This window comes from Schistocerca serialis, chromosome 6 (assembly GCF_023864345.2).
Source record: "Schistocerca serialis cubense isolate TAMUIC-IGC-003099 chromosome 6, iqSchSeri2.2, whole genome shotgun sequence".
Lineage (NCBI taxonomy): Eukaryota > Metazoa > Arthropoda > Insecta > Orthoptera > Acrididae > Schistocerca > Schistocerca serialis.
Window position 1 is genome coordinate 568018532 of NC_064643.1, and position 24031 is coordinate 568042562.

The 24031-nt window shown below is 38.6% G+C and overlaps 1 protein-coding gene across 1 annotated transcript in view; it reads left to right on the forward strand.

The window, feature by feature from the left end:
• The window catches only part of LOC126483942 (V-type proton ATPase 116 kDa subunit a 1-like), a 195985-nt gene extending 175443 nt beyond the window's left edge, over positions 1-20542 (forward strand). Inside the window, exons 14-16 of the mRNA XM_050107230.1 lie at positions 3878-4109; positions 13628-13802; positions 20420-20542. Coding sequence (XP_049963187.1) covers positions 3878-4109; positions 13628-13802; positions 20420-20519 — 507 coding nt within the window. The 3' untranslated portion in view covers positions 20520-20542. The remainder of the gene's footprint in view (positions 1-3877; positions 4110-13627; positions 13803-20419) is intronic.
• The last annotated feature ends 3489 nt before the right edge of the window (positions 20543-24031 follow it).

Below are 24031 nucleotides of genomic sequence, written 5' to 3' on the forward strand. Positions count from 1 at the left end.
ATGCCTTCACAAAAGAAGATGAAGTAAATATTCCAGAATTCAAATCGAGAACAGCTGCCAACATGAGTAATATAGAAGTAAATATCCTCGGAGTAGTGAAGCAACTTAAATCACTTAATAAAAGCAAGTCTTCTGGTCCAGACTGTATACCAATTAGTTTCCTTTCATAGTACGCTGATGTATTAGCTCCATACTTAACAATCATATGCAAACATTCGCTCGACGAAAGATACGTACCCTAAGACTGGAAAGTTGCACAGGTCACACCAATATTCAAGAAAGGGAGTAGGAGTAATCCACTAAATTACAGGCCCATTTTGTTAATGTTGATATGCAGCAGGATTTTAGAACATATATTGTCTTTGAACATTATGAATTACCTCGAAGAAAACGGTCTATTGACACACAGTCAACATGGGTTTAGAAAACATCGTTCCTGTTAAACACAACTAGCTGTTTATTCACATGAAGTGTTGAGCACTATTGACAAGATATTTAAGATTGATTCTGTGTTTTTGGATTTCTGGAAGGCTTTTGACACTGTAACACACAAGCGGCCCATAGTGAAATTGCATGCTTATGGAATATCATCTCAGTTATGTGACCGGCTTTGTGATTTCCTGTCAGAGAGGTCACAGTTCATAGTAATCAATGGAAAGTCATCAAGTAAAACAGAAGTGATTTCTGGCATTCCCCAAGGTAGTGTAATAGCCCTTTGCTGTTCCTTATCTACATAAATAATTTGGAGACAATCTGAGCAGCTGTCTTCGGTTGTTTGCAGATGATGCTGTCATTTATCAACTAATAAAGTCATCAGAAGATCAAAACAAACTGCAAAACGATTTAGAAAAGATATCTGAATGGTGCAAAAAGTGGCAGTTGCCCTAAATAATGAAAAGTGTGAGGTCATCCTCATGAGTGCTGAAAGGGACTCGTTAAACTTTGGTTACACGATGAATCAGTCTAATCTAAAAGCTGTAAATTCAGCTAAATACCTAGGTATTACAATAACGAGCAACTTAAATTGGAAGGAACACATAAAAAGTGTTGTGGAGAAGGCTAACCAAAGATTGTGTTTTATCGGCAGGACACTTAGATAATGTAACAGACCTACTAAGGAGACTGCCTACACTACATTTGTCCGTCCACGTTTAGAATACTGCTGCACGGTGTGGGATCCTTATCAAATAGGAATGATGGAATACATCAAAAAAGTTCAAAGAAAGGCAGCACGTTTTGTATTATCACGAAATATGGGAGAGAGCATCACAGAAATGATAAAGGATTTGGGCTGAAAATCATTAAAAGAAAGGTATTTGTCATTGCAATGGAATCTTCTCACAAAATTCCAGTCACCAACTTTTTCCTCCAAATGGGAAAATATTTTGTTGACACTGACCTACATAGGGAGGAATGATCACCACAATAAAATAAGTGAAATCAGAGCTCGTACGGAAAGATATAGGAGTTCATTCTTTCCGTGTGCTATATGAGATTGGAATAATAGAGAATTGTGAAGGTGGTTCGATGAACCCTCTGCCAGGCACTTGAATGTGATTTGCAGAGTATCCATGTAGATGTAGATCAGTAATATGTTGTTCAAATTTATATCATACTGAGCAGTGGTTGTCTTTCTACAGCATTTTGAAACTGGAACATCAATTACGGACACCTTATAGATGGGTTAAAAAGGCCCTTACCTTCTAAGAAATAAGAAAAGACCTAGATGATAGATAGTGGGAAACAGGTAGACAACATTAGAAAACATGTAGAAGCAATGTGGATGCATATGTTCTGATGAACTGCTCATATTCCAGTACATATACATAGAAACATTAGGAGTGAAAGTTGGAAGTATTCATAATAAAGGTTTTGGGGTGGGGGGCAGTGTCTATTAGCTCTATCCCCAGTACAAACATATAGACACTTTGAATTTGAAACAGTCCTACATGATGTACAACATATACCTTGGATTATTTCTACAAGTTTGGGAATAAACAACAATACTAGTCCCCATAAATTTGAAAATTAGCAGTCGATGGTTCATTAAATGACAAAACCTCAGCCCATAAAGTTCAGTAGTTCTTACAGAATGCGAGAACAGGTAGTTTGAAGTTTGAGATTCCACACAGATCTCAACTTTAACTGGGAATTCCAAAGCTTGGTCTTGGCAAATACTTTAGTTTGTCTAATGTTTCTTTTATTAATTTAAATATGAGAAACACCTTATTTCACATATTGCCATTCATGAATTAGGTATGGAGTTATTTTTTGTGACAGTTTTTATAAAGACAGATGTGAGTTCTAAGAATTATGTCTGATGTTGGCCTTAGAATGACATACAGAAACATCTTTAAAAAATCTGTATTTTGAGAGGTATTCTACAGTGACCTTTGTCATTAGCAATATTTCTCTTTCTTTGGAAAATAGTAGATAGTATGGTTTTAATATAAAGAGTAAAACCAATATCTATGGATAATTAAGTGTTGCTGCATTAGAATAGAAAGGAGTCAAATACATGAGTATACAAGTGTTGAAGAACCTGCCAGAATATATTAAATTGCTTGTTGTAGTATAATGAAATTTAGGGATGGATCCAAGAATTTTTTGTTTTCCAATGTCCTTTACTCCATTGATGAGTCTCTTCACAGAGATTCTTAATGTGTTCAGTTGCTGTGTAATTCATATTGTCACTGATATATAATATTTCATAGCTTTAAGCCGACCTATGGCATTGTAATGTACATCTTTGGCTTCTTCTCACATCCCACTGACAGGTGTCTGTATAGCAGAAACAGTAAACTTTTTGGAGTAACTCCTTTTGGTTGCTAACAAAGACATTCATTTGTATCTTATTTAAATATGGATGAATGAAATGACATTGCATGATATGACATAATACATAGTCCATTACTAACAACTGTAAGCTGTTTTAGCAATATAATATAAAAAACCTATTCTTATTTAATCCAGTAATTGACTTATAACACACTGGTTTTTCTCCAGGAGTCTGTGAAACACTGCATATGAATGAGTGTAAATGTAAATGAAAGAGCTTTAGAGGGGGGGGGGGGGGGGGAAGAGATCAAAACCCTTTAAATAGCTCATTATGATTATTCAAAAACATGTATGTTTAAAATGAATTTTTCTAAAATCTGCCTATGAAACTAAAGCAAACACGTACATGGTTATTGTTTTAGACAAATATATTAGATGAGGCAAGCAGACTATTGTGCGTTTAAGCAGGAACCCAAGTCAGTGGAGATACAGACACAGTAAGCCAGTCAGAAAGAAATAAACAATAAAAAGCTTATTGTGATGTAAAAAACAGAAATAATGTAAAAAAATGATAATGAAAAGTCCTGGCTAGATTATAAATAATGGGAGAGAGTCAGGGTAAAATTTCACTTTGCAGTTGAGGCACTGAGTGGTCAACAGGCTCACAAAGAAGACATATAATTTTCAAAACTGATCAGTACGGAATTTCATTTACATTCATACACTTCCATGACTACATTATACTGACTGACCACCTCGTACTGATGCTGCAGTTTGACTGCACTGTAAACTGCCCACTGCCTCAACTGTATGTTGAGTTGTAATCCTAACACCTTCCATTATATGTAATTAAAATAATATGTAAGATAATATAAATGTCACTGCGCTGTTAGCTTGTATCTTCTTTATAGAATGTTGACAGTTGTAAGTGAAGCTCCATTCTATAGACTCTATTTACAGGAGGCTTAATCCATTCCTTACTGAAGTGAATACAAATATAACAGTCAAACATATATCTTCTTATTCATGAACTGATAATAGTGTGTTACCATCTTATGGCAACATCTCAGTGACATTAATTCTATATTTTATTCATCAGAAAGTCCCCTCATCAGAAAATATTGAGGGAAATGGAACCATTGAAATGGAACATAGAGATGAAGAGGCTGGACCAGTGACTTCTTCAGAAGGAAATCATGATGATCACGAGGGTGGCGAAACTAGTGATATCTTCATTTACCAGGGCATACACACAATCGAGTATATCCTTGGAACGATATCCCACACTGCCTCATACTTGCGGCTGTGGGCTCTTTCTCTTGCACATTCTCGTGAGTATAAAATATTTAATGGAGATGGATAAATAAATAATTATGGAATAAGTACAATAAATTTTATTTTTGTCTGTTTGTAGCTTTTTCTGTTCCATCATTGATACTAGATGTTTGTTATTCACTTTTCGATTATTCCATGAAAATGAAGAGTGTGATCTGTTTATTTTAGAAACTTTTTATGAAACATCAAAAATAGTTGACAATGTTAATGATTCCAGTCTGTGTAAAAAGTAAGATGAATACTTTGCATCAACATGGACCTGAAAATATTTAGTTCATGAGTTGTGATTCTGTCACATACAGCATGTCCATTGAAACAACTGCTCATTAGACTTATCATTTGCTGTGTTTTACTAGTGGTTGACACTACTTCAAACAAAGTATTCAAAAAGTGAGTTCTCCACACAATTGAATATGCCTGACAATTCATACTCTCTCATATACTGCCACAGTTCACATTGCATTTATGCAATACTTATCATTGACATAATGTCATTATTAATCAGACATAATACCACAGAAACAATTCTGATGGGTTTATGCCAGGTGTGTGTTGAGGGCTAGGAATTGATTCACCTCTACTTACCCCTGACTAAGGTTCTCTCACATTTACAACTGAGATGCACTCATATTTACACACTGAAATATGCAGTCATGCCATCATTGCATGAAGTATATCTGCCAATCACTTACTGGCACTATGTCATCTTAATCAGGGGATGCGTTAGAACAAACAAAGCATCTGTACTGGAATGCATGACAATGGACAAATTCAGATATTTTCTTATCTCAACAATAACATCATAGGTGTGTGTGTGTGTGTGTGTGTGTGTGTGTGTGTGTGTGTGTGTGTGTGTGTGTGTACTCTAACTCAAAAAAAGCTAGTGAAGTTTCATTCCTTTATGTATGGTAGGTGATGACTCAACTCTTCCACTAATTGGTGCACTGTTCCCTTTATTCCTAAATTATAAACAATTTGTTGCTCATTCTTGATACAAATGATATTTCTCAATTCTGTTTCCATTGACCAGGAAATAAATAAAAAGCATTAGACCATACTCTTATTGAGACCACAGCTATTGTAAGAAAAGAAGAGCAACACTAACACAGCAATGATGCCTCACAAGACCTGGACGGGTACTATGGGAGTAGATGGAGGTAGTGGTGACAGATCCGTGGCCCTCACAGTGGTGTGAAGACACAGCTGACTGGCATGGCATGCCACCAGAATCCATTTTGATTGACAGCCAGACCCCCACAACTAGACCGCAGAGCAAGAAGAAAACTGTGATGAGGGCCACTTTGACGGACGCAAGTGAGGTGGCATGAGGAGGTGGGTGAGGTTGCAGGTTTGGTGACTATGTAGCATGTCAGGCAAACTCTGATTCCCCACTGGCATAATCTTGCAGGGATTCAAGAAGCATTTCAAGGTGTCATCTGTGGAAGAGTCGATGACATACTTCTTCATTTGAACGTTGAATGTGCAGATGAGATGTTCTACCTCACCATTAGTTTGGGGGTGGAAAGGAGGAGTAGTCACACTGTGAATACCTTGATGGGCACAGAAATCATGGAAGGTTTTAGGCTCAAGCAGCATACCATTTTCATTGCAAGGGCATACGGCAATCCTTGAACAGAAAAAAATCTTAGAAAGGGTCTGAACCATAGCTGTGGCTGACATCAAGGGACAGCAGACAATGTATGAAAATTTACATAAGGCATTGATTCCCATCTATCAGTAACAACTTTGGAAACATCTCGCGAAATCAACATGAACACATTCCTATGGATGCTGTGGTGTGGGCCGTGAAGAGAGCAACACCAATGGTGTCACTTGTTTGTAGCACACTGAGAGCAAGCCACAACAAGATGCACAAATTCACCAACAAAACTGGGCCAAAATACTGGCATCAGGCCAGGACTCCCCAATTTCCGTGACATAGGAGCTGAAGCACATCTTGCTAGAGGGTGGCTGTGGTCACAACCCTGGGTGACAGCCCATCGGTGGCTAAGAAAACATCACCCTCCTACACTGAAAGACTGATGGAGGGCAAAACAGTTAAGTAAAGTATTAGAAGTCCTGGCCAGATCCTTGCCTGGCCAACCATGGTGAACAAGGTGAACAACATGGTGCCCAATTGGATTGGCAGCAACTTCTTCCACTGTACATCTACATGAAAACAAAGAAGCTCATCCTGATCAAAGGTAGGATCTGACCCCACTGGAAGCCAGGACAGCACATCAGTATTGGCATGCTGTGTGGTAGGCTGAAAGTATATTTCAAAGTTGTAGTGAGACAGAAACAAGGCGCAACACTGTTGGCAAATTCACAAGTCCTTGTGTATAAGTAAAGGGAAAAAATTCTTCCTTCTTCATAGAGTTATTTTAGAATCATTGCTTTAGTACACCAGATATTAAACATTATCTATTTGTGACAACAGTGATTGATGTGGCATGGATATTAAACATTATCTGTTTGTGACAACAATGATTGATATGTGACAGATAAAATTCTTGCTTAAGAGGTAGTGCTTTCCACATTGGAATGGAGCATACTACTATGATCTTTTTGTTAATATCTGCCACTGTGTGGTAGTCTGTGTAGGTATTTAATGAGCCAGAAACAAACTGAAAATATGATCACATCTAAAAAAATTCCAAACAGTTATAATGAAACAAACTGACACAGGAACTGAACAATACTTCTATATACATCACACTTGGAGCTGCCACATAACATCCAAAGAAGAATGGTAGAAATATCAGTTGCGCTGTCTCAGTTCTCAACATGTAACTGTGAGAATGAAAACCATTAACAAATGTCCTAGCAATCTTGTTTTTAAACTCTTCAAATAATTACTACCTGAAAGATAAATTCAAATTTGAGCAATTCTGTCAGACATAGTGGGTCATTTGATTTGGCAACTCAGTGTGTACTTGGTAAAACACATTACACAACATACTGTTAGGAAGAGGAGAGAAATTGTACACATCTACTAGCAAGGTGAACAGGAGAATTTCTCCCTACATCAGTTAGTAAAGACAGCAACATCCAACAAAACGTTTTCTGTGTACTATGCCTTACTGTGTGTAAATACAGTATAATAATACAGTTCAAATTTAGTTGAGAATTTGGTGTTGAACTTCTACCACTCAAAGTGTTCTGACATTGGCACAAACATTTCAAAGACACAGGTTGCCTGTGCAAGGGGGAAATCAAGAGGGTGTCCTCACGTTTCTCATGAATCGTGGAGGGCATTCAACTATGCAATGATGAAGCAACTTTTCGTCTAAGTAGGGAGGTGAACTGTCAAAATGTGAGAACCTGGCTTTCATAGGAGCCTAGTGAAGTTGTTTAACTTGCGAGAAATTCACCTAAATTGTATGTTTTTTGTACCATTCCTCTAGTAAGATGAATGACTTTTTGGCTGAATCTGTTGCATGATTGTCATACTAGGAGATGCTTCAGTGGCATGTGTCAATGCGACACATATATTCATCCGACGTAAATGCAACTATACAGGCAGAGTATTCAGAAAGATTATGAAGATTTTAATCATTTTTACATAAAAATGTGTTTAAGTGTTTATTTTAAAAGCAATTCCATGTTATTTATTTGATTAAAAGTATAGCCTTTTGAAATTCAGAAGTTTTAACACTCTGTATATTTGTAACCCTCCAGACTACAATTCATTCAAATAATACATAAACTCAACAATAACATCTATATCACTCCACAAGGTAGTGTACAGCACTTGTCAAAGATTCTATGGCAATTGTGCTACCTAGGAAATTCATATTTTTGTTTTATGTATCTGCAAGAAACCAATGAAAAATCAAGGGCAGAATAATGACAATATTATGAAAAGGATAGATACTGGGGTGCAGACAGTCACAACAAAAATACTCTAAACAAATAAGCTTTCAATCAAAAGGCCTTCTTCTGAAATACAGACACACACACACACACACACACACACACACACACACACAGAGAGAGAGAGAGAGAGAGAGAGAGAGAGAGAGAGAGAGAGAGAGAGAGAGAGAGTGACCAAAACACAAGACACATGACCACTGTCTTTCTGCCAAGGCTAGACTGCGAGTAACAGCGCATAACGGGAAAAGCAAACACACACACACACACACACACACACACACACACACACACACACACACAGAGAGAGAGAGAGAGAGAGAGAGAGAGAGAGAGAGAGAGAGAGAGAGAGGGGGGGGGGGGGGGGGGAGAGAGAGAGAGAGAGAGAGAGAGAGAGTCACCAAAATACAAGACACATGACCACTGTCTTTCTGCCAAGGCTGGACTGCGAGTAACAGCGCATAACGGGAAAAGCAAACTGGTTGGTACGGTCTCCTCCTTACCCCCACAGCTTCTCCCATCAAGCGCTGTTGCTTGTAGTCTGGCCTCAGCGGTCAGAGACAGTGGTCATGTGTGTGTGTGTGTGTGTGTGTGTGTGTGTGTGTGTTTTAGGAGAAGGCCTTTTGGCCAAAAGCTTACTTGTTTAGCAATCTTTTTGTTGTGACTGTCTGTGGCTCAACATCTCTGCTATATGGTGAGTAGCAATCTATCATTTTCATAATACTGTCAAGAAACCAATGAATTGCTTTAAGAAAAACTTGAAAAGCTCAGGTATTATACAAAGAATCTCAGTATTTTGATTTAATAAAGTGGAATAAGGAGGTTCCCATGTTGCTGAATCATAACCGGTATGTAAAGGGAATTATCTTTGGCAGACTATGTAAAAACGAAATTCAGTTATTGTGTCTGACATTTGTAGGTTATTTTTCTAATAAGAGTTTTGAAGTGAACTATTCCCTTGAAAAATTCTGTGAAACTGCAGTCATAAACGAACTCGAGACATCAGGGTATAAATTCAATAGTACTTGTATGTAGCACATATAGTTTTATTTCAAAACTGAACTTACAGAAACAATCTCTACCTTTCCCAATAGAAGTAAATACTTCTGACCATGCTGACACACCTTTCTGAATTGTACTGTCCATTAGCTGCATGGCAGAGAGTAGGGAAGCAGCCCAACTTTTCACTACCTTCCACCTTCATTACCCTAAATGACTGTTTAGTACAGTGCTGTTCCCTGATAAATCATAACAAGTGTGCAGTAACCCCCTCCCCCCTCAAATTACCATATCACATCTAAAGAACCGCCCAGAAGGGTACTTTAAATGCCACCAGTATTTAATGCACAGCTTTCACTGATTTGCTTATTTTAAGATAACAGCAGATCATCAGTGAATTATTAGTAACCGTGGATTAGCTTAAGGCCACAGATGTCTAAAAAAAATTTCTTTATCAGTTTGAATCATAGCTGTGGGTTGTTTGAGGTCAGTCAGTTTAGGAATGGTGGAGACCACATGAGGCATTGTGCAGGTTGCTAAATTTTGTGTAGACTTGCAGAGTTCACTGTGCAGGTTGCTAAATTTTCTGTACACTTGCAGTTCTACTAGTGATATGCAGTGGATTCACTATTCTTAGTAGTAGATTAGGTAATGAGACAACTATGAGACAGTGTAAATACCATTCACATCCTGATTGCATTTTATGCTCACTCAAGACTGTGAATATGAAAAAGCAGTATTAATAGGTAAAATAATGTCACAGGTTTGTTTTGATGAGGATTTTTTAAATGACAGATAATCATGTGGCTGCTTCTTCATTTGAATCCAAATGAGTATTTAGAAGATATGATAATGACATATTTTTGCCCAAATGCTATGGCATACAGAAACTAGGGAACTATTGAAATAGTATTGCTTGTGATTTCTCCAGAGGTATGCTACCAACTGTTGCGTATGTGTGCTGGGTTAATTTAGTCCTGTACCTCTCTATAATTTCTATTGGAGTGTGGTCATGAAACAATAGTGGCGGTGATATGTCTATTGGTTGGGGACAGTTATCTCGGCATCTTCCTCACCATATGAGTGACGTAAGCTACGTAGAGGTGCTAGATGTCACTCTGTTTCTTTGACTAATTTCCCTAATAACTCATGGTACCACAAACACGACAATAAATTGCAGACACCATTATCTGATACATTCACATAACAGAATTAAACAACAGTGTTCCAGAAGCAGACAGACATGCACAAACACTAAAGGGACAACATTTTGTAAACATACGGTCGGTGCTCACTACTTTATGAGACAGAGTTATTTGAAAGCATCAGGCATGCAGTTGAGAGTAATGTTGTGTCTAGACAAGACAGCCTAGAAACAATGAGAGGAAGCCGAAAGGCACGCGATTAAACTCACGCAGGCTGGTGTGAGGTCTGAAACAGGATACGTAATGAATGCTATAAAGAAAAGTACGTAGCTTCTGGAATACTTAACTTTAATCCACATTTGTAGAACATCGCTCTTGATGATACATTAATAGAATCTCAATGTCAATTGAATACGGCGCCTTGCTAGGTCGTAGCAAATGTAGCTGAAGGCTATGCTAACTATCGTCTCGGCAAATGAGAGCGTATTTGTCAGTGTACCATTGCTATGAACGTCGGCTGTACAACTGGGGCGAGTGCTAGTACGTCTCTCTAGACCTGCCGTGTGGTGGCACTCGATCTGCGATCACTGACAGTGGCGACACACGGGTCCGACGTATACTACCGGACCGCGGCCGATTTAAAAGCTACCACCTAGCAAGTGTGGTGTCTGGCGGTGACACCACATTCCTCCCCCGCAAATCGGCGTACGGTTGTGTTATAAGGCTTCCGCCCGCCGTGGGGAGGACTCCATATTGACGTATGCAACGAGGTGGGGAGCCTAACAACAGGCGAGGCTGTGCCAACCGCACCCGGCCATTCGGTCCGAGGGGAGCTAGGAAACGCCTGAAAACCTAGTCCAGGGTGCACGCCAACATGCGGTGTATGCGCCCGTAACGAGACAGGAGGGGCCAAAGATTCGACCTCCATTGCGTCGGGGTACCCGACGGGCGAAGACGACATCTGGTCCGGAGCGGGCAAGAGTTCCATGTCGGAGGACAGCTGGTCACGGGAAGCGATTGGCGGCGCATGACCCAGGGAGGCGCCTGGCGGTTGCAGCGAAGCGTCCACTACGGGCGTCGCCGGTGGGAGAACAGGCGGCGGCGGCGGCGGCGGCGCGTCACCATGTGGCAAAATGGAAGGAGCGTCAGTAACACCTGGGGATGAGGCGAGCCAGTAGATGGGTCCCCAGGGCACTGACCGGACGGCACCGTCGCTGAAAGCAGACGGAGAGCGGCAGAACCCGTGCGACGACAGAGGCGCAGCTGATTGAGATGCCGACACACCTCACCAGAGGCCCCCAAAACCAGATACATAGTGCGGCCGAGGCAGCGAAGAATGCTCCCTGCGAGCCAACGCCGTGAACTGTGATAGTTGCGATAGTATACTATGTTGCCTGGAGCAAAAGCAGGTAGCTGTCGCTACACAGGAACCTGATGCGGCGGATGCAGCAAAGACATCAAGGTTCGATGAGGACGACCGTGGAGCAACTCAGCCGGCGAGCGACCATCTCAGGGCTGAGAGCGATATGAGGACAAGAAGAACAATAACGCGTCCTCCCGAGAATGCGACTCTTTCAACTTCCACATCTGCGACTTGAAAGTGCGGACCAATCGTTCAGCGGCACCATTTGACTGAGGCGAAAATGGCACGGATGTTAGACGTTGAATACCATTGGTCTTGCAGAATGACTGAAATTCTGCAGACATGAATTGTGGGCCATTGTCGGAAACAATAGTCTGTGGAAGACCTTCAATGCAAAAGATAGCGGATAACGCTTGGATGGTGGCAGATGACGTCGTGGAAGACATCCGGACAACAAAATGAAAATTACTGAAGGAATCGACCAGAACCAACCATCGAGCATTCCAGAATGGACCAGCAAAATCAATGTGCAAGCGTTGCCAAGGGGAAGTGGCATTCGGCCATGCAAAGAATTTCCGCGGTGGTGCGGATTGTTGTTCGGCACACGCCATGCAAGAAGAGCGCATATTCGTAATCGCAGCATCGATTCCGAACCAAGTACAGTGCTGTGGACGCGTGGGTTTGAATCCCATCCTCCTCGCCAAAAATGTTGTGTCTAGACAAGACAGCCTAGACACAATGAGAGGAAGCCGAAAGGCACGCGATTAAACTCACGCAGGCTGGCGTGAGGTCTGAAACAGGATCCGTAATGAATGCTATAAAGAAAAGTACATAGCTTCTGGAATACTTAACTTTAATCCACATTTGTAGAACATCGCTCTTGATGATACATTATTAGAATCTCAATATCAATTGAATACGGCACCTTGCTAGGTCGTAGCAAATGTAGCTGAAGGCTATGCTAACTATCGTCTCGGCAAATGAGAGCGTATTTGTCAGTGTACCATTGCTATGAACGTCGGCTGTACAACTGGGGCGAGTGCTAGTACGTCTCTCTAGACCTGCCGTGTGGTGGCACTCGGTCTGCGATCACTGACAGTGGCGACACACGGGTCCGACGTATACTACCGGACCGCGGCCGATTTAATAGCTACCACCTAGCAAGTGTGGTGTCTGGGGTGACACCACAAGTAACACAACAACTTAAATGCATTTTACTGCTTCCATAGATTGAACTACCAAACTATGTTGCTAGATGGAGTTGGTGGACATGATCACAAAAAGTTAAAATATGTATGAATTGCAAAATGCATTCAAGCTGTTGATAATATTTTTGAACATGAGTAGTTGTGGAAATTTACACTAAAACATAATGAGTAATAATCTGTTATTTTCTTATCTACCACAATGTTCTTATACTTGTTTATGGAAACCGTAGCAACATCAGATTATGTTTTCCCTCCGGAATGATCAATACTGTCTCATTTCAAAGTAAGGCACAAAAACACTATATGACTCATCGATTATGGAAATGTGTGAGGAAATTACAATCCATCTTCACCAGGATCTTCACAAATGTTCAATACAGAGTATACAACAATGTCACTAAGTGCATTCATATAATCTTTTAAATTACTGGAAAGTGTCTACTTCATAAGCTCATGTCATACAAAAACTGAAAACCTTTCTTATGGGGTAATGCTGACCGACAATAGATGAAGATAAAATAAAATTAGTGGCCTTTTGTGTGTGTTTGGTGTGTGTATGTGTGTGTGTGTGTGTGTGGGGGGGGGGGGGGGGTAGCTTGATCTTTTAATGGCTCTCCTTGTTTTCAGTAAGAGAATTTATGGGGAAAAAAATGTACCCCAGTGAACTAAAGGAATGCACTTTGACTACTGATGGAGTACTGTGATTAGTGTATTGCCAGTGAAGATGTGTTATGTCTCAAAATAAGCAAATGAAAAATAGAAGGAAATGATTTTTAAGAGTGACAAGCAGACAAATTATGTTTTGTTCAATTAATATTTATTTAGTAATAATTGGTTTTGGGATTATTAGTCCTCATCAGGTTAAGTTATGACTTACTTGTTTGATAAGAAAATTATATTCATGTATTTCACCAACTGTCTTACAGAACTGTCTGAGGTGCTGTGGTCCAAAATTTTCCACATGGCTCTAGGGATGGATTTGGGCTATGGCGGGGGAGTTTTAATATACTTGATATTCTGGGCATGGTCTTTCCTTACTCTTTCCATCCTTGTACTGATGGAAGGCCTCTCAGCATTTCTTCACACATTGAGGCTGCACTGGTAAGTGATGCTACCATGTGGGCTTATTAAAAAGGTATTATGAATTGCACTAATATATGAGAAATATGTTTCATAAAAACAAATAAAAGAAAATTTTAATTTTAAAAATATATTTGTGAAATACTTTGTACAGTAGCAATGAACTTCCTTTGTATCTCTTAAACATGACACCAAGAGCTACATTCTTACATACTTATAATGGCCTATATTTCACCCTGTAAAATGCAAACCAGTTCCATAATATGAACAATGTGGAATACACCAAAGCTGTTATTTATGTGTTAAACATGTAGTTTATGTAGGTGTTTTTTGTTTACTTTTCCATCATATGATGAAAATATTTTTCTGTTATTGCGTGGTTACTTCTAGAATATCACAGGCTGATTAAAGGAAAATATTGTTTCTATTCATCAAAACTGTGGCAATGAGCCACACTATTAATTAAGATATGACCCCAACTTTTAAGTGAAAACAGAACTATGCATAAAAACTTTTATATGTTGCCAGTTCACATGTTTCAAAGCATTATTAGTACAACTATAACACAAATTCTTTTATAAACAATGTAGAATTAGCCAAACCTATTATACAGGCATAAAGTATTCTCTGTGTCAAAATAAGGTTTATTTTTCAATTATCTAATGAAATTAGGTTGTTACTGCTGCATGGTTACTACATGCATTTTGAAAATGAGAATATTGAATAAAGATGAATTCATTTTAATAAATAAAAACAAGCCTTAAAAATTCTATGTAGCATCAAGAGAACCAATTATTTTGAAATGAAATGAAAATCATGCTTACTCATCAGCTTCTAAATAGGGACCAGCATGGCATGTGGTGGAGGATGCCTTGTACTGCTAGTAGTCATTTCCTTCCTGTTCCACATGCAGATGGAGTGAGAGGAAATGACTGTCTACATGCCTCCATACTAGCTGTAAATTTTCTTGTCTTATCTTCATAGTCCTTATGCAGAATAAACACTAGCAAAAGTAGAACAGTTCTGCAGTCAACCTCAGATGCTGGTTCTCCGAATTTTCTGAGTAGTGCCTCATGAAAGGAACTTAGACTTCCCTTCATGGACTCCCATTTGAGTTAACGGAGCATTTCCACAGTACTTGTGCCTTGATCAAACCTGTTGCTAACTAATTAGCAGCATGCCTCTGAATTGCTTCATTTCAATGTCTTGCTTTAATATGATCTGGTTGAGGACCAACACACTTGAGCAGTACTCAAGAAATGGCCATACTAAAGATCTCCCGTATAGATGGGCTACACTCCCCTAGAATCCTCTCAATAAGCTGAAGTCGACCATTAACGTGCAATCTTACATACTCATTCCATTTCATGTCACTTTGCAACATTGCACCTAGATATTTAACTGATGTGACTATGTTGAGCCGCACAATGATAGTGCTGTATTCAAACATTACAGGATTGTTCTTCCTACTCATCTGCATTCTCTGACATATTTCTGCATTTAGAGCAAGCTGCCATTCATCACACCAGCTAGAAATTCTGTCCAAGTCATCTTGTATCATCCTACAATCACTTAATGACATTGTCTTCATGTACATCAGAGCATTCTGTCAGCAAGCAAGAGCTGCAGAAGCAGAAGAGTATTAATATGAGTACATTAATTTACAGCATTTGACAGTTTGTACTGTTAGGAATATCAGTTTTCTAAGGATACGGTAAAATATGCGTATGGGGATGTAATGTGTGCAGGATGAAGATCATGGGAAGGAGGAGACATTTATGATTGGGCAAAAGAAAGAGAGAGGGAGGGTGGGGGGGGGGAGGGGGGGGGGAGAGAGAGAGAGAGAGAGAGAGAGAGAGAGAGAGAGAGAGAGAGAGAGAGAGAGAGAGAGAGAGAGAGAGAGAGTAGAGAGTAGGAGAGAAAGGGAATGAGGAAGAGGGTGTGAGAGGGGGGGGGGGGGGGGGGGGGGGGAAGAGAGAAATTCCAATCTTTGTACCTGAGTATGAATTGTACGTTTTGATGTGCTGGTCCTTATTCACCTACGCTGTGTCTACATCTATATCCGTCTTAATACAACTACAGCATTAGATTTTCTCTTTTGTGTTTTTCTATGATTCTTACCTCTCACTGCCACTGAAACCTCAAACATTTTGACATATAATTTATTCCTTTTGAGAATTAATGTGAGAAAATATTATTTCTTGTATGTGAGGCTCAGATGTTATTTAATTATTCTTTTGTGTCCCAACTGCCTGCCTGATTATCTCTTGGAACACATCTTTCCATTTTGTCTCCAAGTATACAATGGCATGAAAGTCTAATTTTATAATTATTGTACTAACACAAATGCAGTTAACAAACTCTGCACTTTATTAGGATTTGTTTCCACCCCTGATAAAGTGCATTAAAATCAAATAGCACATTTTTTTAGATCACTATGGAGCAAACACTGGTTATCCAAAAATATAGAACAGTTCATTGTCTATGACAGCAGGCACGAAATGTAATTAAAACAGGCACCCAATTATTGAGGTTAATGCACATTTCTCAAATATCTGAAAAACATGGATAATTGAAAACACATGTTTTTAGCGGAAACTGCTATTTACTCTACAGTATCTCTAAAATGTCCAGCATGTCACATTTGAAAAGCCCCTGTATTACTCTTGCATTAGTTGCCAGAAACTGACAACTTATTTGCAAAATTATGCTTAAAACACACTGTATTTTATAACACCTGATTTAACCTCACTTCCAGAACATTACTGTTCAATTTTTTTCTGTTTCTGTTTGCATTCACCTTTTCCTGGACACTAGTTCTCGTTTTCTGGGGAGTCAAAATATTGGTATAGTCAAATGAATCATGTGTTACATGCTCTAATAACAGATCAGTGAATTTAAGTACCTCGCTGTGACTAATAATGAGTTCCTCAGTTACTTAGTCCTCTGCCTCTCGTTCTTTTGAATACGCTTCTTTCACTATATATGTGTCACTTAGTTGCTGGAATCCCAGTTCACAGGCATTATTATTTAAGCACCTGAATCCACACTACAACCAGAAATTTTTATTCTATATGAAAATCTTTATTTTAATTATAATAATTCCTTCATGTCTCATATTTTAGTTTTTCAAACATTGCTAACCTACCCATGGATAATCTGCAAGCTGGATAATCCATTTCTGGATAACTGAGAGTTTTCTGTTGTATCTTCATGAGCATGGCATCATCTCCAATGTCACACATTGATAATGAGAAGTTTATCTCACATACAGCAACTCTCTCTCTCTCTGATTTGGTCCTTGCAACACTACCTCATCTGATGTGATGCTTTACATTTCCTCATGTATCGACTTTTTCCATTGCATTATATGATTTGACTGGCTGATAATAAGCTTTTCTTCAGTGTGATCTATATCAAGATATATATCAAGCGAATCAGTGTTATATGTATATACGTTCTTCATTATGTTGTGCACTTCTGTATATTGAATGATTGAGTAAGAATACATGTGTAATATATCTTCTGTGTGATGTATACTATATGTAACAATGTTGTATGTATATGTGTTTTCATCATCTGCTTGACTTGTTCCACATCATGTACAGTTCTGTACATTCAATATTTGAGTGGATCAATAAAAATACAAGAAAGATGAAAGTGACCATAGTGTACCCTTTCAGAGATTAAGCATATTAATTAGTGTAGCTATATTCTTTTTCGGTAGAAAGAACAACATCTTAAAATTTAAGTATCCTATGGATGGTCATAATATGTTAAATGTAATACAGTAGTTTCTATGATCTTATGCCTTTCCATAACAGTTATAAATGCCGATTTATTTAATTGTTATTAGGAGCTACTCTTATCACAGACCGGAAAACACGTAATTGGTTGGGGCATATGTTTTTTATGGAAAGCATTGTGTTAGTAGAGCATTCTTTTTGATAGCACAATCATGAGTATTAGGCAAGGCTGCTAGTCAGAAGAAACATATCATGCATATCACAACTGCAGACCATACATTCAATACTGTAACAAAAGAAATTGGACTCATTTAAATATATCATACTTTTCTGCACCTATTTTTATTTTGTTTATATACATGGTGTATAGAAGATCAGGTATTGAATTGCTCCTGCAAAAATAAGAAAGGAGGTCTACATTAATGTGGAAATTCTTAGTCTTCAAGGCATGAGAGATTCAAGTATGGGTACTGTCTGCATTGCATGTGGCTTTGAACGGATTCTTGTCCAGACAATTTTTTAATTAATTGGATGACATACCACTATCAATCCACTGAAGGATGATCTTTGTCCATGGTGGCACTACTGCATATTTCAGCATTCGTGATCAATGACACGTTCGCGTAAAGTTACTAGCTAGTATACAGGTTGAAGCGGGCAAATTCTGTGGACTCCATCCTTATCTGATTTAAATCATTAGAATTCCTTCTAATGGATTATTTCTGATAGCTGATGTAGCATCTATCAATACTAAAACAGCTACTGTGGGTTGTGAAAGGATTTGAGACAACAAATACTGTGCCTAGCATATTCCAACACATCTACATCTACATTCATTCTCAGCAAATTACTGTGTAGTGTGTAGCAGGGGATATGTAATTGGATTACATGTTAACATTTCTTCCTAATCCAGTGCCATATGATATACAGGAAGAATGAAAGCTTTAATGACTTTGCACATGCTGTAATTAGTCTACCTTTGTCTTCACAGTATGTAGGAGAGCAATACAAAGAGGGTGAAGACTTTATCAAGATTCTTTACTTAATACTGATTCCCAATTTTTTAAGTGGGCTTTCAAAGGATAATTAATATCTATCTTTAAGAATCTTCCTGTTCAGGTTTTTTAACAGTTTTCTGACATTCTGCTTTGAGTCACACAAACCTGTGACCATTCATATAATCCTTCTTCCCATACATTCTGCGTCCCCCTGTTAGTCCTGTTTGGTATGGACCCCACGTACTTGAGCAGTATTATAAGATGCCATGCACAGTCCTTTGTAGGATGCTCTTCGAGGCTATTTGCACATGATGCAGCTGTTTATACTAAAGTAGTAATGCCAGAAGATAGTAAGAATTTGCTGAATGACCTGCAGGGAATTGATGAATGGTGCAGACTCTGTCAGTTGACACATACTGTAAATAAATGTATCATATTGCGCATACATAGGAAAAGAAATCCACTACACTATTGATGACAAACAGTTGGAGACAGCATCTGCCATAAAATATCCAGGCGTAACTATCCAGAGTGACCTTAAGGGGAATGATCGTACAAAACAGATAATGGGAAAAGCAGACACAAGACTCAGATTCATCGGAAGAACCTTAAGGAAATGTAACTCACGCAAGAAAGAAATGGCTTACAAGGCACTTGTTTGCCAGATTCTGGAGTATTCTTCATCTATCTGGAATCCCTATTAGACCAAAATTCATGATGAACAAAGGAGTGGGAGACCATCCGTTTCTGAGGAGACAGTGTTGAAGGTTGAGCAAAGCATGTGTGAAGATCAGCGGATCACCCTGGATGATCTTTGCACATTGGTTCCTGAGGTTTCCCGAAGCACCACTCACAGAATTTTAACAGAAACATTGAACTACCGGAAGGTGTGCGCAAGATGGGTGCCACGTATGCTGACCTGAGACCACATGCAGCAATGAGTTGATGCTTCCCGTGCATTTCTTCACTGCCTTGCAGCTGAACAGGACAACTTTCTGGCTTTGACTGTCATGGGTGGTGAAACCTGGGCATACCACTTTACACCTGAGACCAATCATGCCAGTGGCGGCATCCTTCTTCACCAAAGCCGCAGAGCTGGTGGTGAGCTGGTATGACATGGGCACACAAAAACTGCCAAAGCGTCTACAAAAATGCATCGACAGAAATGTTGATTATGTTGAAAAATAGCTAAACGTTCAAGCTGTAAACTGATGTAAACCATTGTAGAAATAAACAGGTCTATGTACTTATAAAAAAATAGGAGACCTTACTTTTGGGATTACCCTTGTACATCTCATGTAATGACCACAATGAGCCAATACAGATGCTTACTGACAATCCTCGGCCACACACCATTAGGTGGCTTGCAGAGTATGATGTGGATGTAGATTGACTGCATTTTCCCAGTATCCTGCCAATGCACTGAAATCTGCCTCCTGCCCTATCTATGACTGCTCCAATAGGACTGTTCCATTTCATTTATGTAAATGTTGTTGCGCCTACATATTTGTATATCAGTTGATTCTAGTTGTGACTCATTGTAGTCACAGGATACTTCTTTTATGTGTGTTGTGAAGTGCACAATTTTTCATTTCTGAACATTTAAAACAAGCTTTCCACCTCTTTAAAATCTTATCAAGATCTGAATGGATACCTGTGCAGCTGTTTTCAGATAGTTTCTCACAACAGGTAACTGAATCATCTGCAAAAAAATTGTCTGCCAGGTCTTCACTATACAGCTTGGGAACTAATAGTTTCCAGGACCATTACTGTGCATCATTCCTCTTAATTTTACATGAAGTACCAGTATCCAGTTGTTGTCTATTATTTTAGTTCACCTACTTTATGAAATTTTAGCTCAGATGTAAATACCTACAATCTTCTTTTGTTACAGGGTGGAGTTTATGAGCAAATTTTATACAGGTACTGGCTACCTTTTTACACCATTCTCCTTCAAATCTATTTTGGAACAAGAGGACAACGAAGCACCATAGAGAAATTCCGTGCTGTATCAGTGTAAAATATTGTTTTATTTATTCCATGTAAGATGTTATGGTAAAATGAGAAGCAGTTGCAAATTTTTGGAACTGCGTAGAGAAACTGTTTATAAGAACAAAACTGTAATATAAATATCTGCATTTGATAACTCCATCCTTTGGAATTCTTTCACATTAAAAGAGTAACTGGCACCGATGTAAGATAACAGGCACATCAAATAAACTAGCAAAACTTGTAATGTAATAAAAAAATAGGGTAATTTTATTTGTCAGAATATTTTGTGTTGTTATACAATTTACTATTTATTTTCTCTTTATCAACTTTGTTAACTCAGCACAACATTATACAATATGTACAATATAAAAAGTGACCACACTCAGCAAGCAACAACACATTATGATTTTACTATCCCCCCCGCCTTCTCCTGATTTTCGAACCACACATCTGCTATCATTATTTGTTATGACTTCTGATATTGTAATTGTTAAAACTATGAAACATGGACCGTGCCATTGGCGGGGAGGCTTGCATGCCTCAGTGATACAGATAGCCGTACTGTAGGTGCAACCACAATGGAGGGGTATCTGTTGAGAGGCCAGACAAATGTGTGGTTCCTGAAGAGAGGCAGCAGCCTTTTCAGTAGTTGCAGGGGCAACAGTTTGGATGATTGACTGATCTGGTCTTGTAACACTAACCAAAACGGCCTTGCTGTGCTGGTACTGCAAACGGCTGAAAGCAAGGGGAAACCCCGGGGGTGAAAGCTATATGGGCGAAGAGGCAACAAGCCACATAGAGGCGCTAGGGGTCAAACGAAGCTGGAATTGACCAATGAGAGCTGTCTAAACTCCAATGGTGGTTGTTTTGAAATATTCTATTGTCTTGCTCTGCACTGAAGCCTGTGGTCCTTGGTTACAGTCGTCTTTGTATTTGTTTCATATTTACATACTACTCATTTTCATTATAAACAGATTTTTTACTTTAAATTCATAAAGCTCACCGTGAAATTGAAGAAATTTCCTGCTGAAAAATGTCCACAATTAATTGTAAGGTAAGACATTTATTTTTTCATTAAATAATCTCGTAGCATATAAATGAAATGTATTCTCTTCTATCATGAATTAAGCAGTGTGGTATCCGTTTGTTTATTTAAATAACTTTGATATGTCTGTAGTAGTTTTATTTAATGGAGACGTTTATGTTTCTTTCAGAATATTCAACACAAAAGATTGACATTGAAATACTCGTGCAAGTTCCCCAGCTGTTCATCTGGCTATTACGTGGGTTCAACGGAGGAAATTTGCAACAAGCATTTCTACAGGTTTCCAAAACAACCTCAAGAGTTGCTTCTAAAGTGGAAGAGTGTTTGTAAACTGTCACCAGATGCGAACTGTGCTTCTTATTTTGTTTGTGAAGATCATTTTTTCGAAGAAGATTTTATGAATAAAAGTAGGCATAGGCTAAACAGGGGTGTGTTTCCAAACCATGTGACAGGTGTTCCTTGTGACATTGCCAAAATCCGTTGTGAATCAGATGAGACTGTTGTTAATAGTGAATTGGGCCTACCAAGCACTAGTGGTGCTATGGCAACTGTTCATTTTACAGCTGCTAATACCAGAAGTGAAACTGGTGTTAATGAACTGCAAAGCCTTTGTTGTGCTGTGGCAAGTAGTTCTCATGTAGGTGTTTGTACCAGAAGTGGATCAGTTGAAACTGGTATTAATAGTGAATTAGACTTGCCAAGCACTAGTAGTACCATGGAAAATCTTTATTATACTGGTGCCAATACCAGAGGTGAAACTGGTGTTAGAGAATTACCCAGCACTAGTTGTGCTGGGCAGAGTAATTCATTGAGTGATGCACCTCTTAAATTTTTTATCTCCCCTCAAAATGAATCTGCAGATAGTGAGTACGCATTCTTATCTGAAACATTTTGTAATGAGGAAAATGAGGTTTTAGGTACAGGGGTTTCAAAAGCAGACTTAACTCCAACAAAATCAAAAATGTACAAGATTTGTAGGAATACTCTAACAAGGCTATCAAAACTGAAAGCAAAGCTACATCATGAAAAATCAGAACTGAAAGCACTTAAAGATTTATATGACAGCAATGCTTTCTCTGTCATAGAATCTAATTTAAACTCTGTTGCCAAAGATTTCATAAACAGCCAATTACGAAATGATCATCGATCAGCAAATGCAGGGCGATGGACAACCGAGGACAAAGTATTTGCTTTATCCTTTTACAAACAATGTCCCCGCCTATACAAATATTTGTCTGTTCATTTTTATCTTCCTTCTGTGAGGTATCTGAAATGTCTATTGTCTTCTATACCTTTTGAACCAGGATTGAATACTTCGGTCATGAATGTAATGAAAGCAGAAGTTGAAGTAATGAACAACAGTGACAAATATTGTGCTTTGTTGTTTGATGAAATGTCTTTAGAAAGAGGGTTGTATTATAGTGCAAGCAAACAAGAAATTTCAGGATTTCAAGATTTAGGGAGATCAAATGTTCATGCAAATCATGCATTACTTTTCATGGTTGGAAGCATACATAAAAGCAGGAAGCAGGTTGTTGCTTATTATTTCACTCACAACTCAGTTTCAAGTATCACATTAAAAAGTCTTATTACCTATGTCATAAGGCAATTGCAAGAAATAGGGCTAAAGGTAGTTTGTACAGTTTGTGACCTGGGTGCAACCAACCAGAGAGCACTGAAGGAACTCTGCTGTGAGAAATCTGCTGAGTCCAGTCCATTTCATTTTTTAGTCAGAGATGAACCTATTGCAGTCATTTATGATGTCCTACATCTATTAAAAAATACTAAAAATACTCTGCTAGGAAATAAAATACAGTTTGGGTTTAAAAAAGAGGCTAGTTTTGAATATATTCACAAGGCTTTTCTTCTGGATCAGCAGAAGTTGTTTAAGACATTGCTAAAACTACATAGGAATCATTTTGAATTAGAGGATTCTTTTAATAAAATGAAAGTCAAGGTAGCTGCAGCCCAGCTTAGTCATACAGTTGCTGCAGTTATTGAAACTTACGTGGCATTTAATATCTAACCTGCTGAGGCAATATGCATTGCAGAATTTGTTGAAAAGATGGATTGTTTATTTGATTCACTGAACAGTTCCTATTGTTATCCACAAGATGGCAAATCTTATAAGTGTGCCCTCTCTGCAGAGTCCCCACATATTGAAATGTGGTACAGTCTGTTATAGGAAATGGAAAATTGGAAAGTGTTGGAGCTAGGCACAGGGAGAAATAAGACAACTATGTTCAGTTTCATAAGTGGGTGGCAAATTACAATAAGATCACTGATGTTCATTTGGAACAGATTAAAAAAAATGGCTTTAATTTTTTAAGCATGGGGGCTTTCAATCAAGACCCAGTGGAGAATGTATTTTGTTGTGTGAGGCAGCATGGTGTTGCAAACACCAACCCAACTTGCTTGCAGTTCAAAGCAGCATTGAAAACAGTTATAGTCAATAACATATCCTTACCT